Source organism: Astatotilapia calliptera, chromosome 9 (genome assembly GCF_964374335.1).
Source record: "Astatotilapia calliptera chromosome 9, fAstCal68.1, whole genome shotgun sequence".
NCBI lineage: Eukaryota > Metazoa > Chordata > Actinopteri > Cichliformes > Cichlidae > Astatotilapia > Astatotilapia calliptera.
Window position 1 is genome coordinate 35,595,715 of NC_137430.1, and position 15,277 is coordinate 35,610,991.

Here is a 15,277-nt window from a genome sequence, read left to right on the forward strand (position 1 = left end):
ATGAGGCTGATTTTCCCCATGTAATTGTGAGATATTTGTATAGCTTTGTAGATAGCTGGATCAAGTCACAGATTTGTAAGTAATGTTTAATTCCTGCCACCTTAAAGGCTTGTAGCACATAACCTATTGATACAGATAGCTTAATCATATTTAAGATTGAAACATTAATTAACTGTAGAACTTATTTGAGCAGTCTTGTAGCATTACGTCGATGATGGTTTGGGGAAAGTGACTATTGAAGCCAGAATGATCAATCTGAATAAAAGAGTCTAAAGTGGAGGTCGAGCTGTCATACCTTCAGTCAAGCGAAGGCTAGTTTGACTTTGTCTGCTGATGTCTAAATATCCCCCCTCCACTGAAAAAAATTAAGTCGTTTCCCATGTTCACAAATGTCTATGTATATTTGCAGGTGGAAGCTCTGATAAACTTGTGTATGCTGACAGAGAGTGACCTGTGTCCTGATGATATGGAGAGGCTGAAGAAGCAGTAGCTTGTGTGTACAGATCCTGTGAATGGGAAAGATCACAGATTTTTGAAGATAGAAGACCTCAACAAGCACAAAGAATTAGATGGAAAGGTCATGTAAAATGTTAAAAAAAATAATCTGTTGCACTAATTACCATGAAATCCAACTTTTAACTGTAATGTAATAGGATGATGGTGTGATTCAACTTGTGTTATCGTAATGAAAACAAAAAATAAGGATGAAAAGATAAATGAAGGTTGACATTGGTTATAAGCTGATTAAACCTTTGATCTATAACTGTACAATAGGGAAGTGAAAGCGCTGCGGATATCTTATGTGGAGATGGTCAGTGGAGAGGTGCCATCAACATTATTTGTATTTACATGTTCAATTTTATTCTGTTCTTTCTCACAATAAACTTCTGTCTACACCAAAAAGCTGCTGGTGTCCCAGAATTTTAATTTTAACTAACACAGCTTTAGGTCCCTTTAATTGGACCCACAGGCAGATTTGGTTTGCTGCAGGACACTCAGCTATCTTCACGTTTAACAAAATGACACATCTGACAGATTAGCAGAGTATAACAGAGTGGAACGGGAAGCACACTGATCAATGGTAAATTGTTTTCACAGTCACAGTGATGGAAATATGTTGGTCACTGATGCCCCTTCTTCCTTTGGGCCATTCAGACTGCTAACAAACTCACCTCTCCTCACCAATCTGTGCCATGGTCTGAGTGACCCTCATCACTCAGGACACTGACACACTCACACCAAGTCCTTTGCACTACCTCCAAGCACTTTGCTCTCCAGTGTGTGCCTTTGTCTTGTTTTGTATGTGCTCCTGAAGTCTTACTATTTATATTTTATTCCTGCAAAGTTGGTGTGGATGTTTCGCTCTTAATTTTATTGCAATATAGGCGCTCTTTGCAGTGAGCTAATTTTATTTTGAAATTCGTTTTAATTTGAAAAACAGTTTCGGGAAGTGACAGGAAGTCAGCCATGTTTTTAGTTCCTAGCGGATCACATGTGGGGATATTTGACCCAGCGACATCTGCCTTTTGTTTGTGCCATCGACACCACCGTCTGTAAGTTTTAATTTGTATTGAATTGTAGGATTGTATTTTATGTATATTTTGTGGAAACAATTGCTGTAGATGAAAACTTTAGTAGTTGTGTGCTAACGCTAATGGATGTGTATTGGAATCTATTTTTGTCGTGCTAATGATGCTAAGTTAATTTTAGCTATGTTATTTGTATTTCAGTTTCACTCCATGAGGAAATACTTACTAATTAAAAGGAGTTGGACGTTACATCCTGACTTCGCGCGTTATTTCAAGTGGAGTTAGGCTACTGCTGAATTGTGTAGCGTACACACACAAGGAGAGCAGGACAGTAAAAAGACGGTTAGCAGTTGGCAAAACAACTCTATGACAGCAAGCTATGTCAACAAACATGGACGAAGAACACCCCGAAGGTGCAAGACCTAAGGGATTAAAACTAAACAAAAGAATCAAATATTTGATATGATACGACATAGAACAACAAGAGCCATTGCTGCCCTCCAGGTGGACTGAAAGGAACACAATTGGAATGAGGTTTTTGCAAATGAAGATTCAAATAGTGCATATGATGCATTCTTATCAACAGTAATTTCACTATATGAAAAACATTGTCCTTTAATGAAGATCACTAGAAAGCATCACAGATCAAATAAGCCATGGATCACAAAGGGGATACATGGGGCAAAAAAGTATTTAGTCAGCCACCGATTGTGCAAGTTCCCCCACTTAAAATGATGACAGAGGTCAGTAATTTGCACCAGAGGTACACTTCAACTGTGAGAGACAGAATGTGAAAAAAAATATCCATGAATCCACATGGTAGGATTTGTAAAGAATTTATTTGTAAATTAGGGTGGAAAATAAGTATTTGGTCAATAGCAAAAATACAACTCAATACTTTGTAACATAACCTTTGTTGGCAATAACAGAGGTCAAACGTTTACTATAGGTCTTTACCAGGTTTGCACACACAGTAGCTGGTATTTTGGCCCATTCCTCCATGCAGATCTTCTCGAGAGCAGTGATGTTTTGGGGCTGTCGCCGAGCAACACGGACTTTCAACTCCCACCACAGATTTTCTATGGGGTTGAGGTCTGGAGACTGGCTAGGCCACTCCAGGACTTTCAAATGCTTCTTACGGAGCCACTCCTTTGTTGCCCGGGCGGTGTGTTTTGGATCATTGTCATGTTGGAAGACCCAGCCTCGTTTCATCTTCAAAGTTCTCACTGATGGAAGGAGGTTTTGTGGCTCAAAATCTCACGATACATGGCCCCATTCATTCTGTCCTTAACACGGATCAGTCGTCCTGTCCCCTTGGCAGAAAAACAGCCCCATAGCATGATGTTTCCACCCCCATGCTTCACAGTAGGTATGGTGTTCTTGGGATGCAACTCAGTATTCTTCTTCCTCCAAACACGACGAGTTGAGTTTATACCAGAAAGTTCTACTTTGGTTTCATCTGACCACATGACATTCTCCCAATCCTCTGCTGTATCATCCATGTGCTCTCTGGCAAACTTCAGACGGGCCTGGACATGCACTGGCTTCAGCAGCGGAACACGTCTGGCACTGCGGGATTTGATTCCCTGCCGTTGTAGTGTGTTACTGATGGTGACCTTTGTTACTTTGGTCCCAGCTCTCTGCAGGTCATTCACCAGGTCCCCCCGTGTGGTTCTGGGATCTTTGCTCACCGTTCTCATGATCATTTTGACCCCACGGGATGAGATCTTGCGTGGAGCCCCAGATCGAGGGAGATTATCAGTGGTCTTGTATGTCTTCCATTTTCTGATGATTGCTCCCACAGTTGATTTTTTTCACACCAAGCTGCTTGCCTATTGTAGATTCACTCTTCCCAGTCTGGTGCAGGTCTACAATACTTTTCCTGGTGTCCTTCGAAAGCTCTTTGGTCTTGGCCATGGCGGCGTTTGGAGTCTGACTGTTTGAGGCTGTGGACAGGTGTCTTTTATACAGATGATGAGTTCAAACAGGTGCCATTCATACAGGTAACGAGTGGGGGACAGAAAAGCTTCTTACAGAAGACGTTACAAGTCTGTGAGAGCCAGAGATTTTCCTTGTTTGAGGTGACCAAATACTTATTTTCCACCCTAATTTACGAATAAATTCTTTACAAATCCTACCATGTGAATTCATGGATTTTTTTTTCACATTCTGTCTCTCACAGTTGAAGTGTACCTCTGGTGCAAATTACTGACCCCTGTCATCATTTTAAGTGGGGGAACTTCCATAATCGGTGGCTGACTAAATACTTTTTTGCCCCACTGTAGAAGATGCATGTAAAAAGAAAAATAATCTATATAAGAGATTCATAAAACAGAGGACAAAAGATGCTGAAATAAAGTACAAGTTATATAAAAATAGATTAATAAATATTATAAGAACAAGTAAGAAAGAATATTACCACAAATTATTGGAGCAAAGTAGAAGTAACACACAAGAAACATGGAGGATATTAAATAGTATAATCAAAAAGGGCTCAAAAAATAAGAATTATCCAGATTATTTTAAAAAAGATAAAGATATTGTGCTTGATAAAACTAAAGACATTGCAAATGAATTTAATGATTTCTTTGTAAATGTTGGCTTTAATTTAGCAAAAGAAATTCCAGAGTCAAGAAATAATAACGACCTAAATAAACATATTACTCAGAATGTGTTCTCCATGTTTATTGGTGCTGCAACTCATAGAGAAATAATTAACATTGTGAAGACATTTAAAAATAAAAAGTCCACTGACTGTTTTGGTATTGACATGATATTAGTTAAAAGTATTATAGAATATATAGTGCAACCTTTCGCATACATTTGTAATCTGTCCTTTCAAACTGGTGTGTTTCCCTCACAAATGAAAATAGCAAAAGTTATTCCAATCCATAAAAACGGAGAGAGATGTCAGTTTACCAATTATAGGCCAATGTCACTACTCCCACAGTTCTCAAAAATTTTAGAAAAGTTATTTGTTAATAGACTTGATAAATATATTGAGAAGCATAATCTCCTAAGTGATAACCAATATGGCTTTAGAGTGAAAAGGTCCACTTTGATGGCAGTGATGGAACTTGTTGAAGGGATATCTAATCCAATAGATAATAAGGAATATACTGTTGGTGTTTTTATAGACTTAAAAAAGGCGTTTGATACAATTGATCATTCTATATTAATGAATAAACTCGAGAGATATGGCATAAGAGGGATAGCATACAAGTGGATGAAAAGTTACCTGGATGAAAGATATCAATATGTCGAATTCAATAATGTAAAATCTAAGCAGTTGAAGGTAACTTGTGGTGTTCCTCAGGGCTCTGTGCTGGGCCCTAAATTATTTATATTATATATAAATGACATATGTAATGTTTCCAAACTGTTAAAATGTGTATTGTTTGCTGATGATACCACTCTGTACTACTCAGGTAAAAACCTAGAACAGCTTCTGTCAGGGCTCTGTGTGCGGGCAGGCAGAGATGAGGATCCAAATGCAGGACTCGAACACAGAATTGAAACTCAAAAAACCTCAGCTTTATTGCTGGCAGAAAAACAAACATGGAGTGAGGATGGAACACTGAGACCAAGGACACACAGGCATAATTCTGAGGGTACGATGCGACACTGAGCATGGGAAAACACAGGGCTTATATACACAGGGTAGTAACGGGGGAATCGGCAACAGGAGGGAGACACAGCTGGGAGAGATCAGGGCTAACGAGACGGGGGAGCTAAGCTGCACACACTAACATAAGACAAAGACTTTCACAATAAAACAGGAAACATGAATTACTAAACAAGCATGCAGACTTTACACTGAGAGACAGACAGAATGACACATGGAATCTGAACTAAACTAAACGTGAGATATAACTGAGAACAAATCCTTAAGCACGGATAAACAGAAACAAGAAATAATAATCATCATCATCGCTACGAGAAGAAAACAATCCATGAAGCAGAAATAAACCAAAACATAATAAACTCAAAATACTGGGTCCAACGGACCCAGAACCGTGACAGCTTCTGACTACAGCGGAAAAGGAGTTAAATATATTAAAAAACTGGTTTGATGTAAATAAGTTATCATTAAATATAAAGAAAACAAAATTGATTATTTTTGGCACTAGACAAATGAAAAATGTATCTAAAATCAGGGTTAATGGAATTGAAATTGAAAGAGTGTACGAAAATAAATTTCTTGGAGTGATAATTGATGATAAGCTGAGTTGGAAGTCTCATATAAACCATGTGAAAACAAAAATGTCAAAAACCATTGCTATTCGCTATAAAACAAAGCATGTACTGAACAAAAAATCATTATACAGACTTTATTGTTCTCTGTTGCTTCCATATATGACTTACTGTCTGGAGATATGGGGTAATGCATATAAAACGAACACTCTTCCTATTTTCAAGTTACAAAAAAAGAGCTATAAGAATTATAAACCAATCAAACTATATAGAACCAACTAACATTTTGTTTATTAATCTGAATACCCTGAAATTTTATGATTTAGTTGAATATAAAATGGCACAGATAATGTATAAAGCACAAAATAACTTGCTTTGCCCCAGTACTCAGAAGCTGTTCAAAGTCAGAGGGAGTCAATATGACTTAAGGGGAACAGATTTCTTTAAAAAAAACAAGATGAGGACAAATATAAAGCAGAGATGTGTTTCTGTTAGAGGAGTTAACCTGTGGAATAGTTATGACAGTGATTTAAAAAGGTGTAGTTCATTTTCCTTGTTTAAAAATATGTTTAAAAATAGAGTATTAGAAAAATATATAAATCAAGAATGAAAAGAGCAAAAAAAACCAAAACAAAAAAAACCCTCTTGATTCTTTTGCTTTGATGTAGTTACTTATCTAAGGTGGAAAGTTTTTTTTGTTTTTCTTGTTTGTTTGTTTGGTTTTTGCTTTGTTTTATTATTTGCTTCGAGCTGCATGCAAAAAGATATTTTGTGAAAAGGGTTGGCGTAATAAGCAAATGCTTCAGCCAATACCTTTTGATTAGCCTTGTCTCATGCTTTCTTGCTTTGTGGTAGATCTTTGTTCTGTTTTTACTGAGATATTTGAATGCTAATCAATAAAAAAACAAAAAAAACCAAAACCAAAACAAAACAAAAAAACAAAACAAACCAAAGCCTCCTCAAGACGGAGCATCAGTTAAAAGCACTGGTTCAGTTTCCAGATATTCAAGTAGATCAAATGTCAGTGCAGCAGCAGCACACGCGAGAGCCAAGGAAGAAGCTGCTCGTGCACATGTTGCCTTCGCACAGAGAGAGATCAGCATTAAAGTCAACAAAGCAAGATTAGAAGCTAATCTCAAAGCCTTAAATCTGGAAAAGGGAGCTGCAGCCACAATTGCACAAGCAGAAGTTTTGGAAGCAGCAGCAGAGATAGAGGTTGAAGCACATCCTAGTTGGAAAAGTCTCCCAGTTATGGTGCAGAGTAGGCCTACACATGAACGTGTAAGCGACTATATGAGAGACCAAACTATGCAGCTTAACCAACGTAATGAACCAGTCAATCTCTCAATATCAGAGCATCCTATCGAGAAGAGCCCTCCACCATCGGCTAAGTACATCATTAAAGATGAGTATATCGTGAAAGACTCATGGCCCACATCTTTCCAGCCACAACCAAGTTCCAAGGTTGTTGTACAACTTGCATAGTTCCCATTTCTGTATAGCTGTGTATCTCATATTTCTGTATAGTTCTTTATTTCATATTCTGTATAGTTTTTTTTCATATTTATATCCTGTTCATAGTCTGTACATAGCTTGTACTCACTACAGCCTGTACATACTTATAGTTATAGCATATTCATAACATACTTCATACCGTGTACATATTACATACCATAATAAACCCATTTCTGTAATATACTTACATATCTATATTATTGCTAATATATATTGTAATATATCTATATCATGGCTAAAGCAATTCTGGAAGGATACAAACTGCAGTTCGTTGCCCTGTACCTGTGACATGTGCAATGACAATAAAGTTGAATTCTATTCTATTCTATTCTATTCTATTCTAACGCATGCATACCAAACTGCTCACACCTCTACCCAATCAGCTCAGCCAGACATAAATGGTCACCTCCAAGTTAACAGTGTGGAACTCCTGCAAGAAAAAAAGAGCAATAGGCCCTACCCTAAACCAGAGCTAACTTTTCCTTAGTATCCCAACACTTCTCATACACACCCTCCAGACTCTTCAGTGATGATGGACATGGCGAAGTACCTGGCACGAAAAGAGCTCGTGTGCACTGGCTTAACCCACTTTGACGATCATCCAGAGTCATACAGAGCATGGATATCTGCCTTCTCCAATACCATTAAGATATGAGATGAGATAGCCTTTATTTGTCAGTTGCAGGTCTTTTGCCCAAAACCGAGATGACAGACCTTGCCGACCGTAAATACAATACAAACATCACATTGGGGAGACAGGTCAGGCCAGGTAACGAGGAAAAAAGCATCGAAATGTGCAACACAAAAGGATAATACAGGAATGCACAGGTATCAACACACCATAACACAATAAACACAGACAAGCAACATGGGAAAGGGTTCCAGTGTGTACATCTGATCTGGGACTGCTGTAATCTTCGACTGCGCCTCCAGCTGACCCGATGTCCACATCATGGGGGAGGTAAGCGTTGGAGGTGGCGTTGGATAGGGAGGGTGATGTGTCGGTGAGTGCTTATCAGTATCAGTATATGTATACTGCGTGTCCATAGTTCAGCTGAAACAGTCTTCCAGCCAACCCAGGTGGCCTTGTAGGGAATGGGAAGGAACAGACTCAACACAGTCATTTCTGGATTCAGTTTCCACAGAAATTATACCCATCAAAATGTTTCGTTGTTTAAACATGATTTTTATGTATTTTAATCCAACCAGATTTTTTAGAACACTTTTTCTTTTTCTGACATTGTAATTTCAAGATGATTAAAGAGCCCAGAAAGATGAAAACAGCTTAAGGGTTTGGACCTTACTGCAAGTGAACAGCTGGATTTACTTTCAAAGTGGCTTGGGAAGGAATCTTCTGCATATGTCAAGCGCCTAACAGCAGTTCATATTGACAACTCAAAATGGTCTGGGACAGGCTTGATGAATGCTACGGTGCTCCAGAAGTCATCGAAAGTGCTCTCTTTAGGAAGTTGGACAGCTTTCCTAAAATAACAAACAAGGACAATTACAGGTTAAGGGATCCTGGAGATCTATTGATGGAATTACTTTCAGCAAAAGAGGATGGCTACTTGCCCGGCTTAGCTTACCTGGATACCGCCCGTGGCATCAAACCCATCGTGCAACAGTGACAAGCACATCACAGCTCTTCATCCTGGTCCACCACAACTGTCCACCAAGGCCTCAAGTCCCCCAACAGGTGACGGCGGGGAGCCGGAAAAAGAGGACACCATCCCAGAACCAGTTGCAAGCCCTCTGTGCACTGAAGTTTGTGGCGATTTTGCCAGGTCAAAATGTTGTTCCAAGATATGTCTTGTTAAGGTTTACCCTGAAGAGTTCCCACAACAAGCCATCAAAATGTATGCTCGATGACCAGAGCAACAAGTCTCTAGCCAGGTCAGAGTTCTTCAACTTATTCGGAATCGAAGTTGGCTCATACCCCTACATCCTGAAAACTTGTGCTGGCTTAGCCGCAACCTCCGGCAGGAGAGCAAATGGCTATCAAATCGAAGCAGTAAAATGGTAAATGGCCTGTATTTATATAGCGCTTTACTAGTTCCTAAGGACCCCAAAAGCGCTTTACATATCCAGTCATCCACCCATTCACACACTGGTGATGGCAAGCTACATTGTAGCCACAGCCACCCTGGGGTGCACTGACAGAGGTGAGGCTGCCGGACACTGGCGCCACCAGGCCCTCTGACCACCACCAGTAGGCAATGGGTGAAGTGTCTTGCCCAAGGACACAACGACTGAGACTGTCCAAGCCGGGGCTCGAACCGGCAACCTTCCAATTACAAGGCGAACTCCCAACTCTTGAGCCACGATCGCCCTTGATCGAAGGAGTAAATGGTGAAGTTAGCCTTGCGCTACCAACACTGATCGAATGTGACGACTTACCAGTAAATCGTGATGCAATACCGACACCTGAAGCTGCCCTCCATCACCTGCACCTCAAGAACCTTGCTAGCAAAATCCTGCCTCTTGATAATGATGCCAAGATCCTGCTTTTGCTTGGGAGAGAAATTCTCCAGGTTCACAAGGTGAGGCAGCAGATCAACGGTCCTGGTGATGCACCCTTCGCTCAAAGGCTTGACCTTGGATGGGTCTTAGTAGGTGATGTGTGTTTGGGAAAGGTTCATAAGCCCATTGTCCACTGTTATAAAATGAACATACTGGAAGACGGAAGACCATCATTGTTCAGACCTTGTACGAGCCACATCCATCTCAAGCAAATGGTCAACTCCAGTCAAGTCAAGGGACTCTCACACAGTTGCCGTAGCACTGCAATGGACGATGACTCACTCGGCAACACAGTCTTTGCAAGAACAGCGGATGATGACAAGCGGGCCTTCTCCATAGAGGACGAACAGTTTCTGCAGATAATGGGTGATGAGGTTTTTCAGGACGAGTCAAATAGTTGGGTGGCTCCTCTTCCCTTCAGGCCCCCCAGACCACCTTTGCCCAACAATCGTGAGCAAGCACGACTCAAGCGCACAATGCAATGGCATCTCGCTGAACAACGTGCTACTCAACGGACCAGACTTGAATAACAGTCTAATGGAAGTCCTTATTCGTTTCAGGAGAGAGTGAGTAGCAATCATGGCTGACATCGAACAGATGTTTCATTGTTTTGTCGTGAGAGAAGACCACCAAGACTACTTACGCTTTCTGTGGTATAGAGATAATGATCCCAGCAAAGACATTGTTGAATACAGGATGAGGGTTCATGTATTCGGCAACATACCTTCTCCAGCTGTGGCAATATACTGTCTCAGAAGAGCTGCAAAGGAAGGAGAACAGCAGTACGGGTCAGATTGTGGAATGCGAGTTCTATGTAGACGATGGTCTTGTTCCCACATCCACAGAGGAGGAGGCAATTTCTCTGCTACAGAGAACCCAAGCATCTCTCTCTGAGTCAAACCTGAGACTGCACAAGATCACGTCCAACAGCGTTGACGTCTTGAAAGCCTTCCCTGCAGGAGATCATGCTAAGGGCATTAAAGATCTTTACTTGGATGGAAGCGCAGTACCCACACAGCGAAGCCTTGGATTGAGTTGAGATGTTAAAAGGGACACATTCACCTTCCAAGTGTCAGTCAGTGACAAGCCATTCACATGACGTGGGATTCTCTCCACCATAAACAGTCTTTTTGACCCTCTCGGCTTCGTCACTCCTGTGGCTGTTCAAGGCAAGTCGTTGCTGAGAGAGTTGAGCTTAGATGGAACCAATGCCAGTCGTAGAGAGATATGCATCTTTTCAGACGCTTCAACCAAAGTGATTGGTGCGGTGGCGTACCTCAAGACAACAGATGCAAATGACCAGGTTCATGTGGGTTTGAACCTGGGCGACCGTGGCTCAGGGGGTTGGGAAGTGCATCTGTAACCGGAAGGTCGCTGGTTCGATCCCCAGGCTCTCTGTCCTGGTCGTTGTGTTCTTGGACAACCCTACTGGTGTTGGCCAGAGGGGCTGATGGTGCAATATGGCAGCCTCGTGTCTGTCAATCTGCCCCAGGTGTGGCTACAACCGTAGCTTTCCTCCACCAGTGTGTGAATGCGAGAGTGAATGAACAGTGCCATTGTAAAGCACTTTGGGTGACTTGAAAAGCGCTATATATATCCAATCCATTATTATTATTACCATACCAAGACTGGAGCTGTGTGCGACAGTGCTAGCCATAGAAATTGCTGAGTTTATCGTTCAAGAGATCGATATCCAAATTGATGCGATCACCTTCTGCTGTGACAGTAAAGTGGTGCTGGGCTACATTCATAATCAGTCCAAATGTTTCTATGTGTACGTCCACAACAGGGTTCAGAGAATCCACCAGTCCACACAACCGAATCAGTGTAGGTATTGTTGAAATCTCCCAATTCTTTGAATCTTTGGGCTGGAGGAAGGACAATACTCGGTGTATTTATGCTCAATCAACAATCATTTATTTCCATACAATTCAACACTTAAGAGCATGCCCGTCTATCTCTATGTGGCTCCAAATTCCCTCTTTATTTAATTTCACACTCGTCAGGGGACAGGCACACAAAAATTTCAAACCACTGAAACGAGGAATTCAACCTTTTTTTATATTTCTTTACTAATCTAGACTCAACCTTTGTTCGCAAAATGTATCTTGTTCTAGTCCGGAATAAATGTGAACCCGTGGTTACACGGTCGTTCCAGTGTTTTTCCGTAGCTAAGCGGGAGTCCTCAGTTCCCAAGTCGCCACCTCGGCACTTAACCTGCCTGCACGTCTACAGACAGGGGGGTTGCCAAACCATGAACAAAATTAGTTTCCACAGGTACACTAGGCATCAACCTTTGATCCTAAAATGTGTCTTTGCTCTAATGTCCTCCTATTCAAACACATCAACCGTCACTGTCACTGTGTTCACGCTTCACACTCACAAAAAACACACTCAGAGCGCGCCTCACTCACACTCAAAACAACACCTAGAGCGCGCTTTACACACAAGACAGCACCCAGAGCGCGCTTCGCAGCTTCGCAGCTTCGCACACACTCACTAAGAGCGCGCCTTCACACACACACACACACACACAACACTTTTCCTCAGCGGGAATTTTACACAGAAACCTCTGAGCTCAACTGTTAGATCTTCTTAAAGCACACTGCACCATAGACCAAAATACCCCTTTCTCTGCACTTATGACCACCACAACGGGGCAAAGTCGCATCATAAAAGTGATGCTTGCATCCCCGAAGTTATACCTGACATCATAAACCAGGTTTTGCTCTATGTACTTCTTGGCAAGTAAAATTTTACTTTGTTTTATGACCGCAGCCCTTAAAACTCGACTGACGCCACAAACCACCGTCAAACCTCTATCCAATGTACTAAAACTAGCACCAACCACTACTGCACTTCACGGCCGCACCACCGGAACACGGCCGTATCATAAACCAAACCTACGGACGTGTTTCGCTCTCGCGTTGCCAGCGTTCAACTGCACCGTGAGCCAGCATCTGCTTTTCCTTAAATCAACTTCTATTTCATAGCCGGCAAGAGCCAGGACGTAACCGACACCATAAACAAACTTCAAACCTCGACTTCAATGTACTGAACTAATGGCCGCGTCTTCAGAAGAAATTCTAATGTATTATTGCTACAGAAGCCAGTATTAGACAAAATTAAATGTGGAAGGTAAAGTGGCTGCAACTAGTCCAACGTAGTATGTTATTAGTTTCTCGGTAGAAGCAGTTTACTGCAACTAGTCCAACGTAGTATGTTATTAGTATCTCGGTAGAAGCAGTTTACTGCAACTAGTCCAACGTAGTATGCTATTAGTATCTCGGTAGAAGCAGTTTACTGCAACTAGTCCAACGTAGTATGTTATTAGTATCTCGGTAGAAGAAGTTTATTTAACACACTGGAATTCAGCCTCAACTTATGTTGTTAGTATCTTGCGCCAAAAACCAGACACCGATAAATTTACTGTGAAAATACGTGTAACTCAGTGAACAGATTAATTTGGAAAGCCCAATATGCACATTTGGTATTTATAATACAACAGGCTGTGCTTACCTTTCTGTTTTAGGCCGGCCTTCTGTTCACCTTGCCCCACGATCTCACCAAAGGCCAAATCTACACCTCCTCAGCACACCAAGTATCCGGGTCACACTGCACCAAGTTGTTGAAATCTCCCAATTCTTTGAATCTTTGGGCTGGAGGAAGGACAATACTCGGTGTATCAATGCTCAATCAACAATCATTTATTTCCATACAATTCAACACTTAAGAGCATAAGGACCATCATGATGGGGAGACATGCCTGAAGAGGGTCACAGCAAGTCTCAAAATGGTGACGGGTTACACAGCCTTTTATAGCTCCTAGCGGCCCCCATCTAGTCGTAAAAGCCAAAACATCACATTCTTTCTCTGTTACAGCGCCTAAGTTATGACCTCGGCAGTTGTTTCTCTGCTTTCTGTAAGGTGGGGGTATGGAATGTGGTCTGTCTATCTCCCCTGTCTTAGACACAGAGTCTCCTTCTCTTCATGATTCAACAATAGAACATGTCAAGAAAACAGTGTAACACATTCCCAGCAGATCAAGGATACAGAGTGATGCACCTTTATCTAATGAACTAATATGTGAATATGTTCTGTTAACTCAAAAGTATAATGAGAACTAAACTACATACAGATCACACACTCTATGTTAAAGGGTATAATATGATCTACAGCAGTATCATACTTCAACTACTTTGATTACATATATAAGGTAACATATGATAACAGAATAATATCACAGTATGTACCTACGGAGCATAACCCAGCTGACCATGCTTCTAGGTCCATTCAAGCCTCACAGCTCACCACAACCAACTGGTTCACGGGTCCAACATTTCTATACAAATCACAGCCAAGCAGCGAGCAACATGAGACCTTTGAGCTTATCAACCCAGACGCAGATGTTGAGATACGACCACAAGTTACCACCTGTGTTACAAGTCAAAAGGACAAGTCCCTGGGTTGTGAGAGATTCACGAAATTCTCTTTCTGGAAGTCTATATGGAGAGGAGTTGCAACACTCATCCATGTGGTTTGTTCTTTTAAGGCAAGCAGCCAAGGAACCAACGGGTGTAATGGTTGGCATTGGTGCCGTAAACCTCTCACAGCTGACGAGTTGTCCAAGGCAACTACAGTGATTCTTGTTGCTGTGCAACAACTTAACAACTTACTGTGAAATACTTAGTAATTAAAAGGAGTTGGACGCTACATCCTGACTTCGTGCGTTATTTCAAGTGGAGTTAGGCTACTGCTGAATTGTGTAGCGTACACACACAAGGAGAGCAGGACAGTGGAGCACCCATATTAAATTAGGTTCTTTTGGATTCTTTAGGGCCAAGAAAGACACGGCTCAAAAGTGGTCCTTTTACTTTAAAAAATGATCTTTATTTTACATATCCAGATATGTAGACCTTAAGACAAAACACACAACCCCAGCACTGAAGCACAAACGAAAGCCTAGTTATTTATATACTTGCTCTCTACGTCATACCACACTTTAAGTTTCGATCAAAGCCTAGTTGGTTTCACTTTCTAGCTGCAAAAGCACGCTTCTGCAAAAGCATGCAGTTTCCTGTCAGCACTTTTTGGCACAGAGTGTACTCAGAGTTAGGCCTTTCTTATATATAGCAATATAATCAGCATATAAACATTTAGGATGATAAATTTAAACCTCAACATTTTGTTGTACACGTACAATGACAAGAAAGGGCTATTCTATTCTATCTCTTAGATAATGTTTATATTTAATAAAGGGGATGCTAAAATGACTTTTACACTCTAGAAATGAACTAAATGCATTTTAAGTTACTTTTTAAATGTGGTTGCAGACAGATCACAGATTCAGAGTAGACCGTAAAAAAAGAAATCCTAAAAAAACAGTAATATTCCGGCAGCTGGGGCACCAAAATAATACCATAAAATAACTTTCTCATAGAAATACGGTTTGTTGCCCTAATTTTACATGGGATTTTGCCTTTTTCAAGTGCTTTTAAACATTAAATTAGGAACATTTT

The 15,277-nt window shown here is 41.0% G+C and overlaps 1 protein-coding gene and 1 long non-coding RNA gene across 2 annotated transcripts in view; one reads left to right on the top strand and one right to left on the bottom strand.

The window, feature by feature from the left end:
• The window catches only part of LOC113029560 (NLR family CARD domain-containing protein 3-like), a 38,297-nt gene extending 36,519 nt beyond the window's left edge, over positions 1-1,778 (top strand). Inside the window, exon 11 of the mRNA XM_026180471.2 lies at positions 410-1,778. Within this exon, the coding sequence (XP_026036256.1) occupies positions 410-422 (13 nt within the window). The 3' untranslated portion in view covers positions 423-1,778. The remainder of the gene's footprint in view (positions 1-409) is intronic.
• Positions 1,779-5,041: 3,263 nt separating this feature from the next.
• LOC145431211 (uncharacterized) lies at positions 5,042-13,818 on the bottom strand. Its single transcript, XR_013911591.1, has 2 exons — positions 8,825-13,818; positions 5,042-8,720 (listed from the first exon to the last, which is right to left on the bottom strand). It is a non-coding gene; the product is annotated as an uncharacterized LOC145431211 (long non-coding RNA).
• Between the last annotated feature and the right edge of the window lie 1,459 nt (positions 13,819-15,277).